This window comes from Talaromyces atroroseus, assembly GCF_001907595.1.
Source record: "Talaromyces atroroseus strain IBT 11181 chromosome Unknown scaffold_0, whole genome shotgun sequence".
Taxonomy (NCBI): Eukaryota; Fungi; Ascomycota; class Eurotiomycetes; order Eurotiales; family Trichocomaceae; genus Talaromyces; species Talaromyces atroroseus.
In genome coordinates, this window is record NW_017971432.1 from 2,549,331 (window position 1) to 2,574,390 (window position 25,060).

Here is a 25,060-nt window from a genome sequence, read left to right on the forward strand (position 1 = left end):
GGCGCTTTTTTGAAAGACAGCATTGACGCGAGAGCGGACAGGGTCATCGCGGCGATTATGGCGTTTCAAAGGGGAGGGAAAAGAAAATAACGGCCCAAGGTGAACTCAAAAACCACGACCAGCGTGAAGTGAAACTCGTGATCTTTCAAAAAGCGCACGAAAAGTCTTTGACGACTTCATTGTCAAGGACGTGTTTTGGCAAACATTCCGGCCCGGCAAATGCGCGCTGGGCGGGCTGCAACTCCACTGCTGCAGCGGACCAATAGGACGCTATATATCACGTGCAACATTCCTCGTTTGGCCGCCGTTCTTCACGACGACAAGACTCAGTATCAATATCAATATCTCTATGATCAAGCCTTCATTTACCAACGAACTCGATTGAAGTCCAAAATGTCAAGCAGGGCCCGGCCTCTTGAGAAGTTTGCTCAGGCTGCATCTCAATGCTCCGTCGAGGTGTGCTTTATACGCAAAAAGTTCTCCGAATAACACTAACACCCTACTAATTTCTCCTGAACAGGCTGCGGCATACGGGAGATGCGTTGTTGCCGATTATAATGCGGTGCAGAAAGACACGTGTGCTAAAGAGTTCATGCGACTCAAGGATTGTTTCATAGTAAGATATATTGGATGCTCCTCCAGTCAGTGGCCGGGAATTACTACAGAGTACTGACTAAGGAATCAGGCGGCTTCGAAGAAAAAATGAGACCACAGGAAGTGCATAGAACAAGGGGGAAAATGCATTCTTGTTTCCATAACCCAGCTAGTAGCAAACCAGAGATCTAACCTGGCACGTCATAGAAATGAATTCTTAGATAATCCAATTGTACATAAACTAAAATCCTGCTTAACATTTTGACCGCTCAGAGACCCCTCACAATTTTAGGAATCTAAGCAAAAACGTTGCTTTTTGGATTTCTTGTTCTTCCTGCACAATGAGACCCTGTTCCTCCTCATCTGGGATGGTTCCCCCAACTTGGGTTACGACATGTTGGTCGACAGGTCTGCGCAATGCCTTTTCGAAATTGGCAGCTTGATTCTGGAACACCTTCTCCAATCCGATATTTTCGGGGTCAGAAAGAACTTTGTATTCCATCTTCACGTCATCTGTAGGAACCAGGCCAGCTTTCTTGCGTAATCGCTGGACACGGCTGATGATCTCTCTGCCGACTCCTTCATCTGCCAATTCTGGGTAGATATTGGCGTCCAAAATGGTTAGAACGTCAGTGTCGGAGTTGGTCTCCTGACTTTGTGTGGTCTCATCTTCCTTAATGCCACGGCGCACGACGAGATCCTCCTCAACAAGCTCAATACCATCGACGACAATACGTTTCTCAGTCACAAACTTCTTGACATCGTTACTCGTCAAAGAAGGCAACGCTTTCTTGACCTTTTGCGCATCCTTCTTCAACTTCTTACCCAGTGTAGGCCAGTCCGCTGTGACGCTATATTGCACGTTGTATTTTTCTTCGTCCGAGGACAGGATAAGATCACGCACGTTCAATTCCTCGACAATGTAGGATTCAAGAGACTTGACGTCGTTCAAGTATTGCTGATCTGTGTGGATGACAACAAGCGTCTTCAGGGGGGTCCTTAGCACCAGATTACGGCGTTCACGAGAAGTTCTTCCCAATTCGATGACTTTTTGCATTCTTGCTACACGTCTTTCCACCACCTCGTCAAAAAGTTCTTCACGGACCTGAGGATATGGCTGGAAGTGCACACTGCGATCATCTTCGCCGCGTAACGACTTGGGGATATGAGGGAGAAGTCGTAGATAGATGTTGTCGGTGATGAAAGGGGTAAATGGAGCCAGACCGCGAACCAGTGTATACAAAATTTCGAACAATGTGTTAAGTGCATGCTGTGTGTCTTCGATGCCATTTTCGCCCTTCAAGCGTCTCCGGTTGAATCTGATATACCAGTTTGTGGTGTTGTCAATGAGTTCAAGTAGCCTTGGAACCACGGTGTATAGGCGATAGGCAGCCATTTCTTGGTTGACAAACTTTAGAAGACTCTGACAGCTTGCCAAAATCCACCGATCCATAACGTTGGTGTTAGTGACTTCCGCCTTCGGGTCGAAAACATAATCGATGTTCTCAACCTTCTTCAAGAGAGCCACTTGTCCCTCGAAAAACTTGTAGCTGTTCCACAAAGGCAAGAGCACTTTTGAAAGAATTTCCTTGACGCCCGATTCCTTGAATCTCAAAGTTTCAGCTCGCACGACAGGGGAGTTGATCAGATACAGTCGAAGCGCATCAGAACCATAACGATCCATGACTACAGTTGGATCAGGGTAGTTCTTCAGACGCTTAGACATCTTTTTGCCATCTTCCGCCAAAACGATTCCGTTCACTATGACATTTTGGTAGGGCAACTTCCCATACAGATGGCAACCCAGGACGGACAAAGTATAGAACCAACCGCGTGTTTGATCTAACTGAGAATTAGCTCTATGAGAAGATCAGTATAAAGAAAGAAAACACGTACCTAGACCCTCAGCAATAAACTGAGCCGGGAAAGCATCATGAAATTCTGTTTCACGTTCGAAAGGGTAGTGAACTGATGCATAAGGCATAGAACCACTTTCGAACCAGCAATCAAAGACCTCACTGACACGACGAAGCTGGCCCTTTCCTTGCTTGCTAGGAATAGTGATATGATCGATGGAGTCTCGGTGCAGATCAGTCAGATCGCCTTCATACCCGCTAAGCTCCTTGAGCTCCGCGACGCTGCCTACCGCAACAACTTCCTTGAAATCATCGCTAACCCAAAGGGGGATTGGAGTTCCCCAATATCGATTCCTTGCAATATTCCAATCCCTGGCATTTTGTATCCAATTGGCGAACCGTTTTTCCTTGACGAAAGATGGCACCCAATGTGAGCCTTCAATGCCCTTGAGCATGGTTGGGATAATTGGTCCAACCTTCACAAACCATGCGGGCACAGCTCGATAGATAAGGGGCGTATCTGATCTCCAGCAGAATGGGTAACTGTGGGTAATCTGACCGTCGACAACCAAACGACCAATGGCTTTGATATGTTTAATGATGGCTCTGTCTGCAGCCTTAACATGCTGCCCATGGAAATCTCGCACTTCAGCTGTGAATTTTCCCGTTTCATCCACAGGGTTAGGAGGCAGTCTAGTGTCCGTAACAACTCCATTCTCCACACCGACCCTGTAATCGTCTTCACCAAATGCAGGTGCTTGGTGAACAATTCCCGTACCAGCATCGGAAGTTACATAGCCATCATTCCACACACGGAATCCAAAGTCTTTGAATTCATCGGCAAAATAGTCAAAAAGTGGCTCGTACCTCCAGCCTTTCATGTTAGATCCCTTGAAGCGGTCAATGACCTTAAACTTTGCTTTCTTAGGGTCTTTATAGAGCGTCCGAAGAAGAGTTTCCATGAGGATATAGTGCTTTCCCGATGCCTCATCGTGGATCTTCACATAATCGAACTCTGGGTTCACGCAGAGACCAGTGTTGGACGGAAGTGTCCAGGGTGTTGTTGTCCATGCCAATAGCGATACATTGGGGTCGTCAACTAGGGGGAAAGCTACCACAACAGCTGGGTCGGTCACGTCGCGATAGTTCTGAGAAGCCTCGAAGTTGCTCAGAGGGGTGTTGAGAGCAGTAGAGTAAGGCATCACTCGATATCCTCGATATACCAAATCCTTATCCGCTAATTGTTTAAAGACCCACCAGACTGATTCCATAAAGCTAGTATCGAGTGTCCGGTACGGGTTATCGAAATCGATCCAACGGCCTAGCCTTTCGATAGTTTGCCGCCACTCCTCGGCGAACCTCATCACAATCGCGCGGCATTCTGCGTTGTACTGAGCTATACCCAGCTTCTCAACGGCTTCAGAGCCGGACATTCCTAGCTTCTTGTCTATTTCATGTTCGATTGGCACACCGTGTGTATCTGTTCCTTCCCGTCAGTCAAAGAACCAAGTTATAAGAGACAGATGATTTTACCCCAGCCGAATCGTCGCTCGCAATAGTGGCCCGTCATTGAAAAGTAACGAGGGATAATATCCTAAAAGATGAAGAAATCGAGGTCAACGATCCATGTTATCCACGCTGCGTTTGGTGCAAAGGGCCAGTGCGGGCCTAGTTTAAGGGCGTGCGTACCTTGATGGTACTGGCGAGCAAGTGACCATAGTGAGGAAGGCCAGTCGCAAATGGAGGACCATCATAGAAAGCTGCGAGAGGTGCGATGTTAGCCAGAAGTTCGTCGTTGACGAGCTACGCATGATGCTAGCAGACTTACTGTAGGGCTTCCGGCCGCGGGATAGTTCAACCTGCCGGCGAAAGGCATCAATCTCCCTCCACCGTTTGAGGACGGCCTCCTCTTCGACGGGAAAATCAATAGACATGGCTGAAAGAGTAATCCACAAGCTACCACAGTCAATTCCAGAGGAGAACTGTGTTTGGGGATACAGACTCTGAAATATGGAGGGAGGATGAGGGCGGGGATGACTCACCCCGCCGCCTTTTTTTTTGTGCTGGGAAAGCCCGCACCTGGTCCGAGCGTCTATTAGGCCTCCCGCCTGAGGCAGAAATGCAGCTGCAGGAATTTGATATTATTTTGGTTATATATGATGCTCTATGTACTCAATGGGTATCATCATATCATCACGGATTTCTTGACATCGCTAGAACGGGATTTAATCGGCACCTTCATCGTCATCCCCCTCATCGTCCTCGTCCTCCTCCTCGTCTGACACTTCTTCTCCGAGTTCCTTGAGGCGTTGCTGCAATCGCATTAGTTTTGTTACATTTTACATGTTTCATGAAGGAAATATTTAGAGCCTCTGTGACTTCGTACCTTTTCCTGTTTTCTCTTGGCTTCCAAGTCGCCAAACACAATGAGGAGGTCCTCCAATTCGCTTTGTGCTTCTTTCCGGGCCGTTTCTGCCTCTGCTGCTTCGCTTTCGGCTTTTTGTGTTGCTTTCTTAGCTTCTGAAAGCTCCTTTTCGAGTTTTTTAACACTCTCTTCAGCAGTTGTGGTTCGTCCATCAGCCTGCACCAGTTGATTCTCCAATGCACCATATTTAGCCGAGTGCTCCTCACGTATAGTCTGCAGTTCCTGAATATGTTCCTTGTTGACTTTTTCCAGGTTCTCTTCCAGTCTTGCAATAGACTTCTTGAGTTCAGATACCTCATCCTCGTGACGCTGTCGTAATTTAGCGCTTTTCCCTTCATAGTCGGCGGTAGTTTCTTTGAGTTGACTATCAATTGCTCGAAGTTGTTCGCCGTGCGATTTAAGCAATTCATTCCGTCCTTGTTTGTGTTGCTCTTCCAGTTTGTTCATTTCCGACATGTGTTCCTTTTGCAAGGTTGTGATTGTATTTTGGTGATGCTCTTCCGATTTTGATAATTCCTGCTGATGGTGTTCCTCCAACTTCGACAATTCCAACCTATTGTTTCTTTGAAGGCTCTCGTTCATTCCTTTGTGATAATCCTCCAGTCGTGACATTTCGATCTCGTGATTCTTCTGCAGGCTATCATTGATATTTCTAATGCGAGACATTTCATGGCTAGTAGATTCCTTAGTTCGTCGATGATCCAGTTGCTCCTGTTCCAGCTTCTGCTGCAGGTTTAGTAGATCCAATTCCAATTTCTGAATCGTTTGGCTATGTTGTTCAACTTGTGTCCGAAGCGAGTCCACTAGCTCTCTAGATATTCCTTTCTGAACACCATTTGTCATGACTGGAATCTCCAGTCCTGGTTCGCGGTCAATTGCGCGTAAGAAGTGCCCGAAATGATCCTTCAGGAACTCTATGAAAATCCCATCGAAGAATATTTCAGGCAGTGTCCCGTCATGGTCGCCTCGACCAGTTCGTGGTAGGACCTCGAAATCTCGAACTAGAGGATCCTCTCGAAGCTTGGTAATCTTATCAATGTACTGTTCTCTTCCCAGCTTGGTAGTGAGTAAGCCATGAAGTGTCTCTCTTGGTATAGGAGAATCCTTTGTCGAAAATTCGTAGATGATGCCCAGGAGAATGGAGCATAGACCTGGAACGAGAATATTGCCTACACGACTGTGTTTTATCTCCTGGATCAACGATTGCATAATGCTGCCTTCCCCTAAAAAGTCATTAACTGCATCCGGATCTTCAAATAACCAACCACATAAAAGCATCAAAGAAGCAACGGAAATTCGGTCATCGTCGCCCCGCTGTAGGCCAGTGGTTAAGTTGCTAGCTATCATTTGAATGCATGTAACGACTTCTTCGCCCTTCTCCGCGTTCCCTTCCGTGACCTTTAGAGCAAGTGCTTTGGCCTCTGGGTCTTCAAATAGCAGATGGAACATCAAAACAGAAGCAATCCAGTTACGGTACGGATCAACTCGTGCGCGAGACTCAGGGGCTTCTAACAGAGTGGACAGCATGTTCGGTATTTGGTCATTGCCACTCAAGTGTCCATCAATAGCTCTTCTCAAAAAGTGTAATCGAATTCCATGGTGCTTGGCAAAGAAGGCCTCAATGCATTCGCAGGCTGCAAGTCGTGCTTCCAAAGCGAATATAGGAGCCGGTTCAAGCGTCAACTTGAGCAAAGCCTCGATGACATTCATCCGCACGGATTTACTGGTCTTCATGTTACCATTTGAAACCCCGGTAACGCCAGACTCGGTATTCCAGGACACTTCTACATCTGCGAATTTCTCTTGCAATGATGAATTTCCACGAATCATTCCCGCACAGGTTTCCAGGGCCTGCGACCAATTAGTTCATAATTCCGCATAGACAAAAGGGGGTGCTTACCTTGGCGATAACAGGAACCTCGAAGTCTTTACTGAATGCAACAAGTAGCACTCTTTCCATAATGCCGGCTTGCCAGAAGGCTGTTTGATTGGTTTTCAAAATCCCACCTTTGACTAGGAACAACTGAATGATAGCTAATAATCCCCATAGGTTTTTATCTCGCCTAGCTAGCAACCATGGTGGCAATTCTTCGTCGGTCTTCGGGGGATTTGTCACATCCGTAAGCAGGCCTGCGAGTTTCTTAACACACCCTGTCTCTCTGAAATAGGTTTGGTTTGAAACATTTAGTCGAAGTAGATTCGCCAGAAGCGAAAGGCAGTCCACCACAACTTCAGATCCTTGAGATAATGAACCTTCTGCCTCAATTAATTCAAACACACGATCAAACGCATTTTCAAATGCAACAAGTTTTTGTAACTCGGCTGACGACGGAGTCAGAGCGATAAGGAGAACGAGTGCCTCTGGAGGTAGAACCAATATCAGATTCATAGTTTGTAATATGCAAGAATCCTATTACACTTACCATTTCGCACGGGCTCTCGAGCATCAGATAGCACATTTACTAGCCTTGAAATACCCAGTGGGGCGGTGAATATACATTCTTGCGTTCGATCAGGTCTCGCAGCACATATGGCAGAGATCAATTGCAACGAATAAAGCCGAGGGTAGACATCCTTGGTTTCTAGCAGATCCAACAATGCCGTGATATTATCTTGACGCTTCCACATCGTTAAATACATGTCAAAATTGGGTAGGAGGTTCTTTTACCTGAGTGAATTCATCTGCAAGCCACAACACGATCTCGTCTGAAGCTTCGGGCTTTTGAGAGGGTCAGCTTTCCAGTTCCTTTCATAATTTTCGTTTTCCTTAAGACTGACGCTGTTCTCGTCGGGAGAAAATAACATCAACAATGTTTCCAGCACCACTTTCAGAGTGTCAACATCTTCTGCATCCTTCCGAACACTGGCAATTAGATCTCGGAGTGACTCAGATGCGACGCTTGCGGGATATGTTTTTGCGAAGCTGCGTAAGCCAAGTATCGCTGCTCGTCGGTCCTCCAGCAAGGTTGCACTTTGGAGCCTATTCGATAGAATAGCGATTGCATCGGTGGCCGTCTGCTTCGCCGGCGCTTGAGACTCGAGTATGCGGAACATTTCGATCAATTGTCATGGTCACCAAAACCATACTTTGTGGTTATTTCATTTGGCCGTTGAGTGAGTCTGATCGGCGCCGTCGATGTTTGTTATTATTTCGTTTTAAGAGGCCAGGTAGTTCGGTGCATCAGGCCGCGGAGGCAAGCAGTTGGCCGAGCTTTACCTACTTCAGCCTAGTGCAGGTTAAGCTCAGAACTAAAGCGGAAGATCCTTTCACCGAACTGCGGCGCATAATTCGCGACTCGGCAAGTCGGCGACATCTCCGCCGTGCATCAGATTCAGCGTCCATCTTGGAGCTGGATACATTTATTTCCTGTGCCGTCTTGTGAAATTTTTCCTTCCATTTTGCTCTTCATATGATCTTCTGAGACGACTAGAGAGTGTTGTCAATCTAATCTCCTGAGCCCTCCCGGTTGACAGTCTTTCACTTATTGACTACGATCGATAAATGGATTGCAAAAACTATTAGAGAATCGAAGCTTTAGAAATAATCAAGGCTCCTTTCAACAACAGACATCATGGGTGTCCCAGCGCTTTTTCGTTGGCTTTCCAATAAGTACCCAAAAATCATCTCCCCCGTTATCGAGGAACAACCATATGAGTTCAATGGCGAAACAATCCCGGTTGATACGACGAAGCCAAACCCCAATGGCGAAGAAAACGATAACCTGTATCTGGACATGAATGGCATTGTCCATCCATGTACCCATCCTGAAGGCAAACCTGCGCCGGCAAACGAACAAGAGATGATGCTAGAAATTTTCCGCTACACTGACCGCGTGGTTAACATGGTTCGGCCAAGAAAGCTTTTGATGATAGCTGTTGGTATGATAAGTCATTCTCCTATTGACCGGCTACATGCTAATGACGCTCTCTCACAGACGGTGTTGCCCCTCGTGCCAAGATGAATCAACAGCGCTCTCGTCGATTCCGTTCCGCCCAAGAAGCCAGAGAAAACGACCAAAAGAAGGAGGAGTTCCAAAAGCTTCTCGCACGACAGAATGCTGCTAAGGGGATAAACTCGGATAGTGATATTAAAGAACAGGTGATTCAAAAAACTTGGGATAGGTATGTCGACGTGTGGTGCATTCAATCATGAACAGTGCTGAGATTATTGTCTAGTAACGTTATCACACCCGGCACACCATTTATGGATATTCTGGCTGCGTCGCTGCGCTACTGGATTGCTTATAAGCTGAACACCGACCCTGCATGGGAAAAGGTTTGTCAATGAGTTGGCCTCACTTATGATATCTCAGGCTAACTTTCATCAAGTTGAAAATTATTATAAGTGATGCAACTGTTCCGGGAGAGGGTGAACACAAGGTCATGAATTTTATTCGCTCGCAACGACAAGACCCCAGCCATAACCCCAACACACACCATGTTTTATACGGTCTGGTCAGTAACAATAGCTCTGCTTTCTTCTCGGGATAATTGCATGCTAACTTGCTTCGTAGGATGCGGACTTGATTATGTTAGGTCTTGCAACTCATGAACCACACTTTCGAGTACTTCGTGAAGATGTCTTTTTTCAAGAGTCAAAGCCCAGAACTTGCCAGCTTTGCGGCCAACCAGGCCACAAAGCCGAGGAGTGCAGAGGCCAGGCAAAAGAGAAAAACGGTGATTTTGATGAAAAACAGAAGGCTGTAGCTCAGAAACCATTTATCTGGCTGAATGTCTCTGTACTGAGGGAATACCTTGCAGTCGAGCTTCAGGTAACACAGCAGCGTTTCCCTTTCGATCTTGAACGAGCCCTCGATGACTGGGTATTCATGTGTTTCTTCGTTGGTAATGATTTCTTGCCGCATCTCCCGTCTTTGGACATCAAAGAAAATGCAATTGATCTTTTGATCTCTATCTGGCGGGAGTGCATTCCACTTATGGACGATTATGTGACGAAGGATGGTATTGTTAACTTCAAAAATGCGCAACTCATTCTAGCTGGGTTGGCAAAGCAAGAAGGTGCAATCTTCAAGAGAAGAAAACAGGCAGAGGACAGAAAGGCTGCTAATGAGCGGCGCAGAAAAGAAGAAGAGAAGACGCGCAATGAGGAACGATCGCAAAAGCGGCGAAGAAGCTCTCCAGGTTATGCAGCAGGCGATCCTATTGCTTCCACTACGCCAAACAAAGCACGAAAACAAAAGGATGGTTTTATCGCATCAACAGAGGTGGCCTTGATTACTCCAAGCCGAGGACACTTGGATAAGGAGACGAGACAATTAACACACAGCATGGTCGTTAACCGCACGGCTGTGTACAAAGCTAATGCGGCAAACAAAAGCGCTGCTGCCGCACTAAAAAGTCAGCTAATGAAAGGTACATTGGGAGCTCGTGATGAAAATAGATCTTCCAATGGCAGTGGTTCAGGTGAAGAGGGCGCAGCTCTAGATGATTCGCAAGAACCATCGCCATCTGTCTTGGGTAAGAGAAAGGTTGAAGAACTGGATGATGCGGAGTCTGGCACTCCGGGCAGAGATTCGCCAGTAGCAGCTGCTCCAGCAAAGCCAACCGATGAACTCCCTCCTGATACGGTACGTTTATGGGAGGACGGATATACCGAGCGGTATTACGAACAGAAATTCCATGTCGAACCTAGTGATATGGAATTTCGACATAAGGTTGCAAGATCTTACGCCGAAGGTCTGCAGTGGGTCCTTCTCTACTACATGCAAGGCTGTCCGTCGTGGACTTGGTACTATCCGTACCACTATGCTCCCTTTGCGGCAGACTTTGTTGACATTGAGAACCTGGAGTTGAAGTTTGAGAAAGGCAAGCCATTCCGGCCGTTTGAGCAGTTGATGGGAGTCCTGCCAGCGTCGTCCAATCATGCCATTCCAGAGATTTTCCATGACCTGATGTCAGACCCCAACAGCGAAATCATTGACTTCTACCCCGAAGACTTTCCCGTGGATCTCAATGGCAAGAAATTTGCCTGGCAAGGCGTTGTCTTACTGCCATTTATAGATGAGAATCGGCTGCTTGCTGCGATGGAAAAGAAGTATCCACATCTCAGTCCAGATGAGCAAGCCCGGAACACGGTTGGAAGAGACGTTCTATTGATTTCCGATCAACATCCTCTATATCAAGAGCTTGTGGGGAACTTTTATTCCAAAAAACAGGGTGCCCCGAAGTTCACTCTAAACATGCGCACTAGTGAAGGACTCGCTGGAAAAATCGAAAAAGATGATAACTATATACCTCACAGCTCTTTATCTCCTCCTTGTGATGTGGATATGCCGACACTTGACGAGGATAAATCTATGATGTACGTAAATTCTATTGGCTCTTCCCCTCTCTCTTTGATGTTTTGTTTTCCGGTTTCATCTACTTTAACCTTATTAACTTTTCTGGCAGGGTCAACTATGAAATACCGAAATCAGTCCACCTTCACAAGTCCATGCTTCTTCGGGGAGTCCGCTTTTCTCCCCCAGCATTGGACCAGGGAGATATTAATACTGTTAAGTCAAGATGGCGATACGGAATGCGACCTTTCTCAGGTGGCTCAAGGCCTGGTAGAGGAGGCGGTCAATACAATCAGCAGCAGGGTGCTGGAGCTGGCAGACCGAACATGAACGACCGACAGAATCCGTTTGCAGCTCATCTTGATCCTTCATTCGTCCCACCACCTCAGGTTGGCGGCGCTAGAGGATGGGCACCCCCGCCTGTAGGTGGTGCTGGTTACTCTTACGGCCCTCCACCTCCTCCACGCGGTGGCAATTACGAATACCCGCCTCCTTCACAGGGCTACAATAGTGCTGGTTACTATGGTCAAGGGAACGGCTACTTTCAAGGCCAGAATCAGTACGGCTATCCTGCCCAACCCACGCAGTATGGCCAGCAGAACTTCCACAATGGTCCAGAAGGTGGCGGTGGTGGTCCTCGCCATGGTGATTCTCGGGGATATAACAATGATCGAGGCGGCAACCAATCCTACAACCGTGGTGGCTACTCTTCAAGGCGCGATTACGGTTATGATCGTTACTAATGATGTGTCTACATGCAATTAACATGTACAGTCTCTAGGACTTGACGACGGCATTCCAGGGATTGTTTTTCACTTCACTCAATGAACTAGAGCATCTGTATGATACCCAATTAACCGAAGATGGAGGATGTATTGTATGTAATTCTGGAAAAGCTATTCGTTTCCAAAAAGTTCTTTCTATTGTTTCTTTTTTTTTTAGAAATTCTCCAGGCGTTTTCAGACCGTACAAAGGATCCATCCAGTGTTGAATCAGAATGCAAAGTTTTTTTTTTTTTCCCCTTTTTTTGACGCAGCTAGTTCATATTGTTCAATGCCTCAGGCAGCGCATGAGCCAAAAAAGTTGGGGTCCCGGTGAAAGCGGGCCAGCAAAGGGCCGGTCTCGGTGACACAAAATAATCCTCGCAGAAGGTCCTTTGAAAGTGACTCATAAGATTTTTTGACAACCCCGCGCTTAACCAATCGCTCTTTCGTCAAGCATTGCATCTTGTTGCAAAGACGAATACCGTGTGCGATTGCCCTTTCTTAATTAATTAAGGTAAGGCAGTCACCGCTTTGTTCGCAAGCAAACCCTCTTCAGATCGATTGACTCTAAAGCAGAGCATCCCCGCCATGAATTGACGCTCTCCGGCTCATCGTTCATCTTCACCAATTTTTTGAAAGACTACGAAGACGCCGGTCGACTCAATGGCAGAACCAACAAAGGTGTCTATATTGGGCAAGGAGAGTATTGTTGCCGAGTATGGCATCTGGGGAACATACATCGTCCAAGACTTGCTCTCGAATATACCCTCGAGTACTTATGTCCTCGTCACGGATACCAACCTCGGGCCGATATATCGTGCATCCTTCTCCGAAACCTTCAGAGATGCCGCTGCTTCATTGTCGCCGGCCCCGCGTCTCCTAACCAAAGAAATTGCGCCAGGCGAAAGCTCCAAGTCTCGTCAAACCAAGGCGGATATCGAGGATTGGATGCTCCAGAACCTATGTAGTCGTGATACAGTTATCATTGCGCTGGGTGGCGGTGTGATAGGGGACCTTCTCGGTTTCGTGGCTTCCACGTACATGCGCGGTATCAGATTCGTCCAGGTTCCTACGACAATGTTGGCGATGGTGGACTCATCTATCGGAGGAAAAACTGCCATTGACACTCCTTTGGGAAAGAATTTGATTGGGGCAATCTGGCAGCCCACTCGAATCTACATCGACATCAACTTCATTGATACTCTCCCGGAAAGAGAGTTCATCAACGGGATGGCCGAAGTCATCAAAACCGCAGCAATTTCCGACGAAAGGGAATTTGCAGCTTTGGAGCACAATGCTGACGCGATTTTGAAAGCTGCTCGTGGAAAGCCCGGAGTTGGACGATTCGATAAAGTCAGAGGCGTTCTGAAAGACCGCATTGTGGCTTCCGTGCGTCACAAGGCATACGTTGTCACAGCAGACGAGCGCGAAGGTGGATTGCGCAATCTCCTCAACTTGGGACATTCGATTGGTCATGCGATTGAGGCCATTCTGGCACCTCAGGTCCTCCATGGTGAATGCGTTGCTATCGGCATGGTCAAGGAATTGGAGCTTGCGAGATACCTTGGTATCCTCAAACCTGTCGCCGTATCTCGAATGGTTAAGTGTCTCACCAAGTATGGTCTACCAACATCCTTGAAAGATTCGCGTGTAAGGAAACTCACAGCGGGTAAACGCTGCTCTTTGGATCAGCTCATGGCCAATATGGCTTTGGATAAAAAGAATGATGGCCCCAAGAAGAAGGTTGTCCTGCTGTCGGCGATTGGGCAAACTCACGAACCCAAAGCTAGTGTTGTCGCAAATGAGGACATCAAGGCAGTCTTAGCACCCAGCGTTGAAGTAATTCCCGGTGTTCCCAAGTCGCTCAACGTCGTCTGTGCCCCTCCCGGTTCGAAGAGTATCTCAAACAGAGCGCTTGTTCTTGCAGCCCTTGGATCTGGAACAGTGCGAGTCAAGAACTTACTCCATTCTGATGACACAGAGGTTATGCTCAACGCTTTGGAGCGCCTCGGTGCGGCAACTTTTGCGTGGGAAAGTGAAGGAGAGGTGCTGGTTGTCAATGGTAACGGGGGCAAATTGAAGGCGACTCCTGACCAGTTATACTTGGGTAACGCCGGTACCGCCTCAAGATTTCTCACATCTGTTGCAACTCTCTCTGGCAAGGGATCTGTGGATTACAATATCCTCACTGGAAACAATCGCATGAAACAGAGACCCATCGGCGACTTGGTCGATGCTCTCACTGTCAATGGTGCTTCAATTGAGTATTTGGAGAAAGCTGGTAGTTTGCCATTGAAAATCGCTGCTTCGGGTGGATTCAAAGGCGGTCGTATCAATCTTGCTGCAAAGGTTTCTTCTCAATATGTGTCATCACTGTTGATGTGCGCTCCGTATGCCAAAGAGCCCGTCACCTTGAAATTGGTGGGAGGCAAGCCTATCTCACAGCCATATATTGATATGACGACAGCCATGATGCGATCCTTCGGCATTGATGTGAAGAAATCGACAACCGAGGAGTATACTTATCACATTCCGCAAGGGTCCTACAGCAATCCTGCTGAGTACGTTATAGAAAGTGATGCTAGTTCTGCAACCTACCCTTTGGCAATTGCTGCAGTTACCGGCACGACGTGTACAGTGCCAAACATTGGCTCTTCGAGTTTGCAAGGTGATGCTCGCTTTGCGGTGGAAGTACTGCGACCGATGGGCTGCAAGGTCGAGCAAACTGCCACTTCGACTACAGTTACGGGTCCAGCAGATGGTGTACTACGTCCTCTACCAAGCATCAACATGGAACCGATGACAGATGCATTCTTAGGTGCTTCAGTATTGGCCGCAATCGCGCAAGGTGAGGGATCCAACCATACAACCAATATCTATGGTATTGCGAATCAGAGAGTCAAAGAGTGCAATCGAATCGAAGCTATGAGGGTGGAACTGGCAAAATTTGGGGTCGTATGCCGCGAACACCCTGATGGTCTCGAAATCGATGGTATTGATCGATCTACTCTTCGACACCCTGCTGGGGGCGTCTTCTGCTACGATGATCACCGTGTCGCATTCAGCTTCAGTATACTCTCGCTGGTGGCCCCCACGCCCACACTCATTCTTGAGAAGGAATGCGTTGGCAAAACATGGCCAACATACTGGGATGCACTCAAGCAGAAGTTTGGAGTGTCTCTCGAAGGCAAGGAGCTTTCTGAGAATGAAGTTGCTTTACATGCGCAAGCTGACCGGTCCTCGGCATCCATCGTCATCATTGGTATGCGTGGTGCTGGGAAGACCACAACTGGCCGCTGGGCAGCGAAAATACTTGACCGCCCTTTCATCGATCTTGATATCGAACTCGAGCAGGTAGAGGGCATGACAATTCCAGAAATCATCAAGGAGCGTGGCTGGCAAGGATTCCGCGACGCTGAGCTGTCAGTCTTTAGACGCGCTCTTTCCGAGCGACCTACAGGTTATGTCTTTGCCTGCGGTGGCGGAATTGTTGAGATACCTGAAGCAAGAAAAATTCTTATCGACTACCATAAGACGAAAGGAAATGTTCTTTTGGTTATGCGAGATATCAACCGAGTCATGGAGTTCCTCAGCGTTGACAAAATGAGACCAGCTTATATCGAAGACATGATGAGTGTTTGGCTACGACGGAAACCTTGGTTTTTGGAATGCAGCAATATCCAGTACTACAGTAGGCATAGCACTACACCAGAGCTTGCCTTTGCCATTGAAGGCTTCGATCGATTCATTCAGTTTGCATCTGGTAAGGTTAACCACTTAGCAGAGATCAGGAAGAAAGCTATAAGTACTTTTGTGTCCCTTACATTACCGGATTTACGCAACACTGGTGATCTACTACGCACAGTCTCCTCGGGCTCAGACGCGGTGGAGTTGCGTGTCGACCTATTAGAGGACCCGTCATCGGATAGTGTCATTCCTTCGGTCCAGTACGTGCAAGAGCAGCTCTCTTTCTATCGCAGTCGAGTTTCTCTTCCTATTGTATTCACGATACGCACTGCCAGTCAGGGAGGAAACTTCCCTGATGATGCTCACGACGCTGCACTCGAGTTGATCATGCTCGCTATTCGCAGTGGGTGTGAATTTGTGGACCTTGAGATTACTTTCCCGGAAGAGCTACTACAAAAAATCACTGAAATGAAAGCCCACTCTAAGATCATTGCATCTCACCATGATCCACAGGGCAAGCTGAACTGGTCTGATGGATCCTGGGTCCAGTATTACAACAAGGCCCTACAGTACGGAGATATCATCAAGCTAGTTGGAGTGGCAAAGTCGCTCAAGGATAACACTGCGCTGAGAGAGTTCAAGGACTGGGCTGAGCATGCGCACGATGTTCCTGTCATCGCTATCAACATGGGTGACAAGGGACAGCTGAGTCGCATGCTGAACGGCTTTATGACACCTGTCTCTCACCCTAGTCTTCCTTTCAAGGCGGCTCCAGGGCAGCTATCGGCTGCTGAAATTCGCAAAGGTTTGTCGATCATGGGAGAAATCACGGCCAAGAAATTTGCGATATTCGGCAAACCAATCTCTGCTTCTCGCTCTCCAGCTTTACATAATACACTCTTCGAACAAGCTGGGTTGCCGCATGTGTACACACGTCTTGAGACCGACCATGCTCAGGATGTCAAGGAATTCATTCGGTCACCGGACTTTGGAGGCGCGTCCGTGACGATTCCCCTCAAGCTAGATATCATCCCGCTTATTGACGAAGTGCTGAACGAAGCTGAGATCATCGGGGCAGTCAACACGATCGTCCCTGTCGAGGGAAGCGACGGTAGCGTTCGCCTGGTTGGACGCAACACCGACTGGCAAGGAATTGCCCGCTGTCTACGTGACGCCGGCGCATTTAGTGAAGAGGCCGGGTCTAGTGCTCTTGTCGTCGGTGGAGGCGGCACTGCTCGAGCGGCAATCTACGCCTTGCACCAGATGGGCTTCGCCCCGATCTACGTGCTAGGAAGGTCTCCCGAGAAAATCCAGAACATGACGTCCACCTTCCCAACTGCATACGATATCCGCGTCTTGGAAGATGCCGGGGAGTTAGAAAAAGTTCCTCGCGTGGCAGTGGGCACCATCCCCGGTGACAGACCGATTGAAACTAATATGGCCGAATCCCTCAGCGCTATCTTCAAGCGCAGTCAGGCCACTTCCGCTCAAGGCAACATCCTGTTGGAGATGGCATACAAACCATCGGTGACTCCGCTGATGCAGCTGGCATCTGAGTCGGGATGGACAACTATTCCAGGTCTGGAAGCCCTTGTTGGTCAGGGAGTGTACCAGTTCGAGCACTGGACCGGGATTACACCGGTGTACGAAGTTGCGAGGGTGAGTTCTTATTTTCTGCCATTGTGGTGACTTACGCTAACTAATATTTCAGAATGCTGTATTGGGCACGTATGAGGCCAAGTGAAAATTTTGACATTCTTTGTTTGCGTGTTATTACCCTATCACTTCTTTTTCTTTCTGGCTTTTTTTTTAGTGGACAGTTGAGTCTTTGTAGTACAAAGCAATGCAATTCACTGGCTAGTCTTGCCTGGCTACCAAGTACCATGCCGTAATTTGGTGCAACCTTTGTAAGGGCAACGACCTATTCTATTGGAGCAATTACTATTTGAGGCCTGAAGCATTTCATTGTCATTGGCGTAGGGCGTAGGGCTATAGCCTAGGTAATTTCCTCGCCGGCAGACACACATAGGGCTTGTTACGTCCGGCATTCTTGCTACCCATGAGTACATCTTTATCCTCCGTTGAGACGCGTATAAGCCAAACATCTAGAACATGAGATAGCTTGATTTTATCTAGTCGCGCGGCATCGAGAACGCAGCCATCAAACTATGGAGCGCACTTAGACACCACTGCCTGTAAGTTTCGTCAATGTCTCTTAAGCTTTAATAGCCCAAGGACACTAATTGGAATAGACCTCTGCATCGTGCAACACTCGATGCTCTCAAAATTGGCCAGCTACACGTGGAATCGGAGATCCTTCTTTCTTCTCTGAACTGACAGCTTATACTCCTTGACAACTACTTCATCACCGCTCGTGCTACGAAGCAAAATAATCTCCAGCGCAGGAAACAAAGCAAAGGTCGCCGGATCAATTTGTGACCAAATCGACAAGGAACAAAAGAAGCGCTACGAGCGAGTCTCCGACATCCTAACTGCCAACAGAAGTAAGAACGTCACAAAAGGAAATCAGCCAAATTGACGCTCTCGTTCAAAATTATAACGTCTACCGCACCACAAGATCCCATGGAGAACTTGTCTACACAGAGTGGAAAGCGCCAATTGGTAACACCTTATGGAGAATTGCTGAGTAGTTTAAAAAAAAAAATGGGTGCTGCGTTTCTTTCCAACGAACGTTGAGCCATCTTCCGAATCTATTCCACCATCCCTTCGTGTCGTGAATTTCCAACGAACGTTGAGCCATCTTCCGAATCTATTCCACCATCCCTTCGTGTCGTGAATCTTTATAGCCTAGTCGTATTCTTCTTCAAATATGGCAAATATCGGACTTTCAACTCTCTATGTTACGTTCTTTCAAAGCATTGCATGAACACAACTTGAAGTCGAAGTTGCTGACATGCAAGCCACAAGCCACAATCCATAGAGTCAAAGAAAATTAGGTAAATTTAAAATTATGCACTCCCACAGATGCCAAAGCGGGACAGCCGAGGATTCCCCACTTCGACATGCACTTCATGCCGATCGGGTCCACACTTTTCTTTGCTTCTTGCTGTAATTACGAATACCAGTATGAAGTAACTTGTATGTCAATATCTACATGATTAGGACTCGCTTATCAATCGATTGATTAGATGACAATGGGATGAATTGATTGGTTTGACACAAATTGAAGGGACAACTGCATCCGTCGTCAAGCACATTACGAGCAACCTACGTACGTAGTCAGTTATAATAATAGACACATTAATTGGTCTGATCACAGATATGTCATCGGCGAGTAAAAACCCAACTAGGCAGTACATATGCAACATTCAACCGGGAAATAGGAGCCGTACAGATCCTGCAACTAACCTTGGGAAGGAGAGAGAAGGCAATGGTAGACAGGGTAATGTAAGCTAGTTTTAGAATGTTATTTGTATCATCTGCTATATTAACCTAATAGTAAAGACTACATGGATATCAACGGACTAGGTGAGACATGCACAACTGACGAGTCATGTATTAGATGTCTTAGCTGCCAGATCATCCATTATGTAGCCTAGGTAAGATAAAGAGTACATGCAAGCCTCGTCTAGCAAGCTTCAAGAAGCATGTAGAATATATAGTGTATACAAACGATGGATTTTTGTATAAGTAATATAAAATAGTGGTAAAATACAATCTATAAGCTTGTTATGATATGATACAGTTATTTTTGTACATTCCAAAAGGAATCAAGCCCACAAAAGACACCTCCCTTTTTTTTGTTCCTTATGTACCCTCGAATAAATCCATGCATATAAAAACACCCCTCCCCAATGCATATAAACAAGTAATAGCAAGATAATAGTAATTGTTGTAATAACAAGCATGATTGTTGACATGTCAAACGTAATCGGTCGTAGTTAGTACAGTAAAATCATCCATCGTGTGCCACGTCCCACCCTCCATGCTAGGGGGAAAGAAAAAAGACGCTGTAAATAACGATCAATACAAAACAGTCATAACAAAACAATGTCTAGTAAAATGTAAGAAAAGAAAAATAAAAAAAAATTAAAAATTGATAAAGAAGTGATGACGAATTCATCAATCCGTTGAAGTCATTCCCGTTGGAAACGAAAAACATGACGTCAACGGCTTCGGTTCTCCATCGCGATAAGACGCTATCGATGCTTAGGTAATCGGCCTGCCGATCCGGGACCGCAAAACGAAGATTCCTTACCCGATCGGGATGCGCCATGACGTCAGCGGTAAGCAGCCCTCGGCCTATCTTTTGCTATCCCTTCGTAACAGAGAGCACAGCTCGAACCGAAACGAAACGAAATGAAACGAAACGGAGCACAGGACTAGTCGCGTCCCTTGCGCCGCTGCTTCCCCGGCCAATCCACTTCAGGATGCACCACGCGCATGTGCCGAGTCAGCGCATCGTTGCGCGAAAACGTCTTCTCTTCGGTACACAGATGACATCGCACCTTTTGCTTGCGCGCATTGTGTATTGTGTCCTCATGTCGAGTAAGGTCGTACGGTCGCGAGAAAATGGAGTTGCAGGGCTTGCCCGTCGAAGGATTGATCCGCTCGCACTTGTGCGGCCCCGCTTGCGAATTGCGCAGAGCCAATGAGGTGCTTTCGCCGTTCTGTGCCCCCGTCAATGTTTGACGATGGGCTTCACGCTTGTGTTTTTGGAGCTTAGACGGCGTTTCAAACCGCTGCGTGCAGCCGTGGTAAGTGCAAGTGTAAGTGCCCGAGTCAGACGAGGTGTCAGTAGGCCGCTTGGTTGTCTCCACAGTGCCGTCACTGTTCGTAGATTCCATCGTAGGCAGCGACGCCGGAAAGGCAGATACCTGCGGCTGCTGCTGTTGTTGTATGAAATTGTTCAGTGGCTGTTGTAGACCAGTGTATTGAGTCGGGAATGCTTCCATTTGAGTAAAGGGTAATGAAGACTGCTGGAAAGCGCTGGTGGCACTTTGTCGGCGGGACGTCATAGTACTACCAGCCAAAGACAGATCCGTTGTCGAAGGAAACAGCGAGGGTAGGCCGTTGGCAACATCATCAGGACCTTCATGGTACTCCAGCAGAGCATCCTTGGGAGAAATGGTTTTCACTTCCCCTTGGTTGCCAGGCTGCTGGTCAATGTTCATGCCCTCGCTGCCAGGTATTTGTAGGGCTGCGCCGAGACCCGATGGTGCCTGAAGTCGCACCTGTTGCTGTCGGAAATCCGCGGCAAGTGGAGACCCCTGGCGGAACGGTGAGCGTTCCCTGTTCACCGAATTTCCAGCTGGTGATTGCGAGCGAGCTGAGAGATGGCCTTGGGTGGCAGCATTAAGACGATCGGCAAAGAGGTTGCGGTATGGTGTAGAAAGTAGTTGCTGGTTGGCGTTGGGGTTCTGTTTCCGCATTTGCGACGAGGAGGTTGGCACGACCGAGGTATTGTAGAGCTCGTCTTGATAGATGTCGGAGATGGTTCGATTGAACTTGGGCACCCCGGGGAAAGACATGGCGCCTTGGCTATTGAAGTCTGGAAGCGCATCGAATTGTAAGTAATCACCCATCCAGCTGTCAAAGTCAGAAGAAGGTAGGTCCTCACCATGGACTACCGCTTTGGAACCGTCGTCAAACTCGTCATACGTGGTCTGCGGCGTCACCGGGGAGTTCTGGTGACTCAGACTTGACACCGATGGCGCCAAAGAGTAGTGAAATGCTGTGTCCTCGTCGACGGCTGCCTGATGTGGCTTATTATTGTTGTGGTGGTGGTTATTATTGTTATTCATAGTCTGCTGTTCCATAACTGCCTGTCTCATAGCCTGGTCGGCTGCGGCAGTGTCGCCATTCTGCGCTGATGGGTCGTAGTTCTGAAAGGCCGGTGCCAAAAAGGAATTCTGATTTGGCGTCTGGACAGGTGTAGGCAGCGACTTTTTCGAGTTCTGGTATTGGCTGGCAGCAAAAGCAGCCGCAGCAGCGGCCTGTGGCGAACTTGATCCCGTCTTAACAGACGACCCAGAAGCAGCTCGCTTGTGTGCGCTGTGGAGGCCTGAGCCTTGGGCAAGGCCCTTCTGCGCATGCGCTGGGCTGAGCAGCTGAACGTTGGCGTCAGTGTCCCAACCGTGCGTGTTGGTAGTGATTCCCGGTTGCGCCAACATGGGTGACTGAGTCGCTACAAAGTGCGGTGCTGGATAGTACTGTGCGCTTGGATACGGCGACGGGATATGGAAGGAGGGGTTGTAGGATGAAGCGACGCTCATCGACGGCGCCTCTGGAAGCGTGCCGTCAAAGACGGAGGCGTAGTCGAGGTTCGTCGTGGCTGGAGAGTGCGTCGACGAGAAGGAAAAGGTGGGAGAGGACGAGCCGGACGAAGGCAGGAAGTGAAACCGGGGAGACTGGAAGGGAGAGTCTAGAGGCTGGTGGTGACTGGCGTGGAGGAGATCGGGCGGGAGCTGGCCGTCTTGTAAGTCGATGTTGTTGTATGTGGTGAGGATGAGGTCCGTATTACGTACGGCAGGATGGGCGAGCATAGTTTGGGTCGGTGGAGAGGCAGAGGCTTGCCACCCGGGGGAGTCGCTGCAATATATAGGCGGGTAGGTTTTCCTACCGTGATCCGTGGCTGACAACAGTCGCAGCGGAAATGTCTGACTTTTTAAGCCGTCGATGACTGGCAGGCCATCGAAATGCGTGGAAGCGTTCCGCCGAGAGTAAAATCCGATAGCCAGTGAGAGTCGATGAGTCAGTCTGTCGAATCAGTCTGTGGCTCGGCCGGATATAGGCAGATAGATGATGCTAGCACTAGTATACCGTGTAGTTGCGGGTAGGCGCGGTGCACTAGCTGAAGGATTGTTTCTCTTCTTGGGGTGTCGATGGGGGGTGATGAACAGGCAAGAATTCATTTCCTCGCTTGGGCCGGGGATTGTTTTTAAAGTGCATGGGAAAGAGCGCGCGAGACGGCCATATGATGACGTTGGAAACTATTTTAGCGGAGGAAAGAGACCCTGCTGCGACCCACCGTGGCTTTCTGCACTGTCGGTCATGCCCGGTATGGATACCGTACCGTACGAACGATACCGGCCGCCGTCGATCCTCCGCGCTGATTGGCTGCAATGCGCAGTCCGGCATCCTCATGCCCGCGCGCCAATCAGATCGAACCACGACTCACCAGCCACACCGGCTTAATAAGGCGGCTACCATTGGCGTGAGGCCCCGACGCCGAAGATTCTTCCTGCGGCTTGAAGAAATTTTCGCGGTCCCAGAAGACTGGGAGCCAATCAGCAGCTGCCGGCCGCTGATTAATGTCACTGCTCAGCCACAATCTCGCACTAACGATCGGTTCGTTCGGTTCGATCTCCCTCGAACTAGCCAGAAACTACAATTCTGTTTCAGCATCATTTAGGCAATAGTCTAGGCAACCCATTTTTTTCACTTGCTAGTCTGCTAGTCTGCTAGCACAACGGAGTGGACAGCTCACTGTCAGCTAACCCTGGTTCCGCGGAGTTTGCCGCCAGCATCTGGTTAAAATTCTGACTACCTCATGACAGCGAGTGACTACGTGCTTAAGTTGGCTGGTACATACTGAGTCACCTTGATCTTGTACTCTGTAACGAGTCAAGCGGGCATTGCTCGGAATTAGCAACTATGATCACGCAGTTTTACCAGTAGTATCGCACGCATGCTAGTAGTCCCGTAACTCCGAAGTGCCGAAGCTGGCCGAGCGAGCAGTCAGCTGACCATCAACAATGCATCGCATCGAATTTTTTTATCACATGCCCAAAACACGGAATGAATACCGTGGATACAAAATACTAAGTCTGTTTGGTTTTGCGGGGTTAGCCGGGAATCGCTGGGCTAAGTTCTGACCCATCCATTCTACGTTCTGCTAGCACTAGTTCCATATTCATCAGCTGCGGTGAAAATGAAAACAAGAATGTACGTACGGTATTTACTAAATCCAAGTATTTCGCCGGGTGGAAATACACAGTTAGAAATCCCCGGCAAGCCGGCACGGCATGGCCTAATGCGAGGGAAGAGCGAGTGCAAGTTGGTTGGCATGTATGTCTTACAGTCTTTCTGACAATTGCGACGCATCTAGACTTGACATCCGGCTTATACAAGAATTTTCCTAGCGACACTGGTGACTGAGATGCTGCCATTGACGAATGGTCGAGCAGTGCGCTACAGGGATGCAATTCTAGACCGCGGTTAGAAGTCTAGAACATCTACAGTGCTAAGATTAGCACAGTTCCGAACTAGGCTGTTTCTTCTTTCAATATAAAAATATTTGAATCTGCTACAACGAATATGGTCGAGATTCTGATGGCCATGAGGAAAAAAAAAAAAAGAAAAAAATTCGCTTTCTAGACTTCTGCAAGAGTACCTACACTAGTTCTGTACTGTGCAAATATATGCGCACTAGGCAATTAGTATATAATACTGTACATCCTCAGCTGACTAGTGGTCATAGAATAGATTTTTTTTTCTGTACTGCGTACATTAAACTATTCGACATGCATACGAAAAAAAAATTATCTCCGCGGAAAAACAATCGAGCCGCATCGCGAGAGTTATTGAACAGTTAACTCATCGAGCCGCACCGCCACAGATCGTAGAGGGTCGGTCAGTCTTGGCATGGATAAACAAACAAGCCACTTGGCATGGGTTAACTAGGTGTATAGGATGAGAGACAATACCTGCGACCGACAATAGACAGCTCGAAAGGAAAAGAAAAATTGAAACTGTTCTATCCAATGCAATAATAAAATCATGAAAAGTAATAGTTACAGCTTACAATACTGCCAAATACACGTACCATACGGAAGTACGGAGTATACTTTGTATATATGTATATAGCACAGGCCGCCAACGGCCAAAGCCAATATGTATGATCGGCGCTAGCATGCGACGCTAACAAAAAAAATAGAACAAGAAGTCAAAGAAGAAGAAAAAAATTTTCCACGCGAGAAATGGGGCACTGCGCATTCCAGAATACTTCCGTTTTCTGCTAGTCGGGAGCCGTCCGACCTATCGTGTGCGCTGAAGCTATCGCGCTAGACTAGTCAACGGACGGAGTACTCCGTTAGCCTTCTTTTTTAATTTTTTTTTTTTTTTTGGGTATGCCACATATGCATGCATGCATCGCGTTGGGAACTTTCTTTATCCGGTTGATTGTTTATTCTAACACCCTCGGCGGCCGAGGGGGGTCCTACTCCTGCACGAGGGGAAAAAATTTTATTCACTAGCGTTACTTATTGATGGTTCCTTCCAGCTGAGTATGTACATCAATTACAATGCAGAATATTATAGAGAAAGAAAAGGAGTTTGTTTCAGCCGTATTTCTTCTTCCCGCGGGATTGATTGTATTCACCGATATTCGGAGAGTCCTTGTTCCTAAAGCTAGTGTGCTATTCGGTCAACATGATTACTCATTCCTTTTTCTGTGTGTATACCCGTATTATT

General features: G+C 47.8%; 5 protein-coding genes across 5 annotated transcripts; 2 read left to right on the forward strand and 3 right to left on the reverse strand.

Annotated features, from left to right (window-relative positions):
• Positions 1-874: 874 nt before the first annotated feature.
• UA08_00908 (Isoleucine--tRNA ligase, cytoplasmic) lies at positions 875-4,384 on the reverse strand (the record flags this gene model as incomplete). The annotated part of the gene is made up of 5 exons (XM_020260766.1): positions 875-2,436; positions 2,491-3,930; positions 3,984-4,044; positions 4,140-4,210; positions 4,279-4,384. 5 exons carry the CDS (start codon positions 4,382-4,384, stop codon positions 875-877), a joined length of 3,240 nt encoding a protein of 1,079 aa, XP_020123848.1.
• A 291-nt stretch (positions 4,385-4,675) lies between these two features.
• On the reverse strand, positions 4,676-7,929 carry UA08_00909 (hypothetical protein; the record flags this gene model as incomplete). Its single annotated transcript, XM_020260767.1, has 6 exons — positions 4,676-4,762; positions 4,837-6,726; positions 6,776-7,236; positions 7,299-7,494; positions 7,544-7,594; positions 7,654-7,929. 6 exons carry the CDS (start codon positions 7,927-7,929, stop codon positions 4,676-4,678), a joined length of 2,961 nt encoding a protein of 986 aa, XP_020123849.1.
• A 518-nt stretch (positions 7,930-8,447) lies between these two features.
• Positions 8,448-11,917, forward strand: UA08_00910 (5'-3' exoribonuclease 2; the record flags this gene model as incomplete). The annotated part of the gene is made up of 6 exons (XM_020260769.1): positions 8,448-8,754; positions 8,811-8,997; positions 9,052-9,151; positions 9,205-9,330; positions 9,390-11,197; positions 11,287-11,917. 6 exons carry the CDS (start codon positions 8,448-8,450, stop codon positions 11,915-11,917), a joined length of 3,159 nt encoding a protein of 1,052 aa, XP_020124424.1.
• A 684-nt stretch (positions 11,918-12,601) lies between these two features.
• UA08_00911 (Pentafunctional AROM polypeptide 2) lies at positions 12,602-17,369 on the forward strand (the record flags this gene model as incomplete). The annotated part of the gene is made up of 2 exons (XM_020260770.1): positions 12,602-17,284; positions 17,337-17,369. 2 exons carry the CDS (start codon positions 12,602-12,604, stop codon positions 17,367-17,369), a joined length of 4,716 nt encoding a protein of 1,571 aa, XP_020124423.1.
• Positions 17,370-19,968: 2,599 nt separating this feature from the next.
• On the reverse strand, positions 19,969-22,131 carry UA08_00912 (hypothetical protein; the record flags this gene model as incomplete). Its single annotated transcript, XM_020260771.1, has 1 exon — positions 19,969-22,131. One exon carries the CDS (start codon positions 22,129-22,131, stop codon positions 19,969-19,971), a length of 2,163 nt encoding a protein of 720 aa, XP_020124422.1.
• Positions 22,132-25,060: the final 2,929 nt, after the last annotated feature.